This window comes from Eleutherodactylus coqui, chromosome 9 (genome assembly GCF_035609145.1).
Source record: "Eleutherodactylus coqui strain aEleCoq1 chromosome 9, aEleCoq1.hap1, whole genome shotgun sequence".
Classification (NCBI taxonomy): Eukaryota; Metazoa; Chordata; class Amphibia; order Anura; family Eleutherodactylidae; genus Eleutherodactylus; species Eleutherodactylus coqui.
Window position 1 is genome coordinate 118,638,951 of NC_089845.1, and position 5,049 is coordinate 118,643,999.

At 41.0% G+C, this 5,049-nt stretch overlaps 1 protein-coding gene across 1 annotated transcript; it reads left to right on the plus strand.

Moving 5' to 3' along the window:
* The first annotated feature begins 1,748 nt into the window (after positions 1-1,748).
* On the plus strand, positions 1,749-4,083 carry KCNS2 (potassium voltage-gated channel modifier subfamily S member 2). The gene is made up of 2 exons (XM_066579016.1): positions 1,749-1,771; positions 2,110-4,083. The coding sequence occupies exon 2, from the start codon at positions 2,132-2,134 to the stop codon at positions 3,572-3,574; it is 1,443 nt and encodes a 480-aa protein (XP_066435113.1). The 5' UTR covers positions 1,749-1,771; positions 2,110-2,131; the 3' UTR covers positions 3,575-4,083.
* Positions 4,084-5,049: the final 966 nt, after the last annotated feature.

Genomic DNA, 5,049 nt, shown 5'->3' on the forward strand with positions numbered 1-5,049 from the left:
ATGCATTTTGAGTCATGCAAAGCTCTTCTTCAGTAATGCTGCGGGTGCACATCTATGGACAACAGAGTAGAGCTAGACCTGCACCTAGTAGAGGGAAGGAGGCGCGTGTGTTACAGCTACTGAAATCACACATACACCGCTCAGTTCTACTGTATAATGTCCTCCATGATGCTGTTATGTCTTTGTGTGCTACGGAGAGTTAGAGAGCCGAATCTGCTGTTTTCTCCATAAGAGACATTATAGCAGCTGGTCTCCACCCACCAGCTCAGAAAGAACTGAAAATTAAAGAGAAGTCATGTTAACCGCTTTAATTCATTATTTTCCTTCACAATGTGATGAGGATGTGCCACATTCCCAATATTTTAAAGTTTTGACATTTTCACATTTGTGTATGGGCCCTTTTACATGGCACCACTGTTGAGCACAGATGCGCTCAACAGCGGTCCAGGGATGATGACTCCTATGCTTTTACAAAGTAGTCCAGTGAGAATTTGAATGTATAATCGTTCAGTGTAAAAGGGCTCTAAGACTCTCTGCTTCTGTCTCCTTCCTCTCCCCCCTTCCTTTCTCCATAGACTTGAAACAGTAGTATGAAACAAGACCCTTTGCTATGTTCTGCTTTGTTATCTCTGTTACTAAAGACAGACTTCACATTATAGCAGGCAGCAGACAGCAAAGGAAGCAAGCTTTGTACAGGGATTTGTCAGTGCAAAAACACAATTTTAGGTAAATTAAATTATTTGCACTTTTCTTTTCTAGTTATCACCCCAACTATCACAGAAGCACAAGTTTTTCAGAAAATGAGCATTTAAGCCCTAGTATTGTATGGCATCTATTATAGTATCATGAAAATCACATGTTGCCAATACAGGACATAGAAATGGTAGTTCATGTTTGAATAACACAATTGTAATTTGTATCAATTTCTTGTTTATTTTTAAAGAATTTGATTACCTGTATAGTTTCCAAGAATATGAGGATCAAACAATTATTTATTGTACAAATCAGCCAGGGTATAACAGTAATTTATGACTGAGGCGCTAAACAATGCCGTGACTGTGTGTAACAGCAGAGATATGTCATTGTAGGAAGCTCCAGCATCACACTGCAGCCTATATCATGCATGCTCTATGTGTAACATGAGGCTTCACAAGGCTGCCACTAATCTCATTTCATACCCATGACTGCACTCAGCTCTCCAGGCTCTTCGCCATATCTTGTCTGTAGGGTGAACTTTGCTTTCCAGACAGGCAGCTCATCATTTACCTCCTCCTTTATTTCATGATGCAGAGGAAATCCATTCTCCAGCTCGCATCACTCACAGGGAGCACCTGGGCAACCAGGCGGAGTTTAAAGGGCTGGAAGAAAAACAGAGCTGCTCATCTGGGGAATTGTGAGCAAGAACAAGAAGAGAGGAGACAATGACACAAAAACTGGAGGCAGAGACGAATCTATGAGCAGCCAGCGAAGCTGAGAGGCATGGGATCAGCACTGGGAGCTGTCCGTTCAGCACTACCATTCAGCACCCTCCAACAGGTCCTGACACTACAGCACAACTTGAGCAGACTGGACTTGTCTTTTAGGAGTAACATTGCCTTCTAAAGGTTTATACTTAACAGATCCAAGTTAATAAACAAGCAAAAAAAAAACATCTGACAAGAACAACTACAGCTTCCTAGAGGAGTCTATGGAATGGGAGACATGGGCAGAGCTTCTGCAAATCCTTCCATTGCAACCCATGTAGTTGGTTGTAAAGTTAAAATGATTAAAGGTATGAGATCATATTATACTATTTGAACACTATCTGTTTTAGTAGGACCCTATGCACTCAACATATGCAGTGTAAGCAAGGAAATAAGGTATTTTGCATGTACTAAGTGCAGATTCAAGCATTGTTATACTCTAGTGACATTCATTGGGTGTTCAGTTGCATTAGTCACTGTCTCATTTAGTCTAATTATGATCAGGTTTCCTTAATTGGATAAGCATTGATCCATTTTTGTGCTACAACTTGTAGCTATTATTATTTAGTTTGGGATTCCAGGAAAGAGCGTTGTGATTAGATTGTGTTGTTTAGTGTTTCTCCTCATGCTTTTGCTTCTATTCCAGGTCTGTTCCTGTAGAGGCTTGAATGCTCAATATGACAGGTGCACGATTGAGGGATTTGTCTGAAAGTGATTTTGAAGATACAGAGATTAGTATAAATGTTGGAGGTTACAAGAGGAGGTTAAGATATGACATGCTCCTGAGATTCCCAGAGACAAGATTATGCAAGTTACTGGGCTGTCAATCAAAGGAATCAATCTTGGAACTGTGTGATGATTATGATGACACCAAGAATGAATTTTACTTTGATAGGAACCCAGAGCTGTTTCCTTATGTGTTACATTTTTACAACACTGGGAAGCTCCACGTTATGGGGGAACTCTGTGTTTTCTCCTTCTGCCAAGAGATTGAATATTGGGGAATTAATGAATTTTTCATAGACTCCTGTTGTAGTTACAGCTATCATGGACGTAAGGTGGAACCAGAGCAGGATCAATGGGATGATAAAAGTGAGCAGGAAAGCACCACATCCTCCTTTGATGAGATCTTAGCATTTTATCATGATGCTTCCAAGTTTGATAGACAACTCTTTGGGAACTTCAGAAGACGACTCTGGCTTACACTGGATAATCCAGGATACTCCATCTTGAGTCGGATATTCAGCATACTCTCCATTGTGGTAGTCCTTGGATCTATTGTCACTATGTGCCTCAACAGTTTGCCGGACTTCCAGATTGTTAATGCCAATGGCAGCACTGAGGAGGACCCTCGCTTTGAGATTGTGGAACACTTTGGGATAGCTTGGTTTACACTGGAGCTGGTGGTGCGTTTTGCTGTATCTCCAGATATGACTTTGTTCTTCAAGCATCCACTGAACATCATAGATTTTATTTCCATAGCGCCCTTTTATATCACATTAATAGTTAATTTAGTGGTGGAGAGCACTCCAACCCTTGCAAACTTAGGTAGAGTAGCCCAAGTATTGAGACTCATGAGAATATTCCGTATCCTGAAACTTGCTAGGCATTCAACAGGTCTGAGGTCTTTAGGGGCAACCCTAAAATATAGCTACAGGGAGGTGGGGTTGTTATTACTCTATCTTTCTGTAGGCATATCTATATTCTCTGTTGTGGCTTATACTATAGAGAAAGAGGAGAATGATGGCTTGGCCACTATTCCTGCCTGCTGGTGGTGGGCTACTGTTAGCATGACCACAGTTGGGTACGGGGATGTGGTCCCGGGCTCCATAGCTGGAAAACTGACTGCTTCTGCCTGTATTTTGGCTGGAATATTGGTTGTTGTGCTTCCAATCACTCTCATATTTAACAAATTTTCACATTTCTACCGACGACAGAAGCAGTTAGAGAATGCTATGAGGAGCTGTGACTTTGGAGATGGGGTAAAAAATATTGCATCTGTTAATTTGAGGGACTACTATGCCCAGAGAGTTAAATCTCTAATGGCAAGCATCACAAATATAAATAAGAACACCCCCAGTGAGCAAAGTCTAAATGATTCAATAAACTAGACCAATAAAAGGCTGTACGATAGTTACACGTTCATTTACACCATCCACCTGTTGTCAATGCAACACCACTAAAAATAACATAGATACTACATTTCCCTGCGTGGGAGCTGTTCTCCTATCAGGATCCCATCACTGTACACCATAGCTATGTGCCAGCCTTGTGTAAAATGACTGGCACAGCTCTACTGCCTGGCTTCCACATGTCTTATGTAACAAATTGTGCTCTGCACCGATGCAATTGTTCAGCCTGTGCAATCACTGTTAAACCTGAATATGAGCAATATTAAATGTATCCAAATGTCCCTGTGGCAATGTCAGCAACTGATCTCAACTGTGTGTATTAAGTGAAACGTGTCCTGTGAGTCCTGTGTATGGGAATGCGCTGTCCCCTCTACTGTTAATTGGGAGCATTGGCTTAATTAACATCCAGTACTGTAATTGTTGAGCGAAGTCTTTAGCTCACTGTGACTGCAGATTTACATAAGACATATGTTCATTACTCAACCAAATGTACCATTCGTACAACCAGTTCTTAACGAAATGTGTCAATCAAATAAAATGTATATTTTCTACTGGTCATTTTGCCACTGTAGTTTAATATTCTAAGTAAGTTTGTTTTACTTTTCAGTTTTTTTCATCCCTGATAAGACCTTTAGATGAAATATCATGTATCATACTTCATCTTATGTTGTTGATCTGGGGATTATTCTGATTGCCAGATTGGGGAAAATTGGCTTCTACCACATTGGGGATTTATTTGCCTTCCTCTGGATCAACATTGGGAAGTAATAAGCTGAACTGAATGGACTTGTGTCTTTTTTCTGCCTCATGTTATATGTTACTGTGTTACTATGCAGCTGGCTGTAGTAAATGTTTCAGATTTCAGTGAAGCGCAATAAGGGCTCATACACAAGGTGCTGTCTGTACTGCCAAGCCAGGCTCACACGGCTATTATTCACTGCATGCTGCGTGCCACCAATCGCAATGCACTATCTTGGCGTGTATGCGTGCATAATACATGCCAACATGCTGCCATTTTTCTTGTGCACACATTTTGCGCAATATGTGTGAGCAGTAACATGGGAGCCTATGGCAGATTGGTAGAACATATTACGTGTGCAAAACCCACACATGTAATACGCAGTCACTACACGCTCATGTGAGCCTGGCCTTAGGTTGAATACCCATATGTCTGGCTCTCAGGTTTGTTTTCCCCTCCAGCAGGGTAGTGAAGCACCAGAGAAAAATTGATGCTAGAACTGATCCCTTGGTTTCTTTGGGATCATTTATGGCACCAGGCACATCAGTTTTGACACAGGATGTGTCCCTGTGCCAGGGAGAAAAATGTGAATGAAAATAAAGGCAACAAGTTCATAAAGAAAAACTTGATGCCCATCCAAATAGAAAAAAACATATAGCAGCCTTAATTGAAGATATAAAAAACACACAAAAAGGAGTATACCACACACAAAATA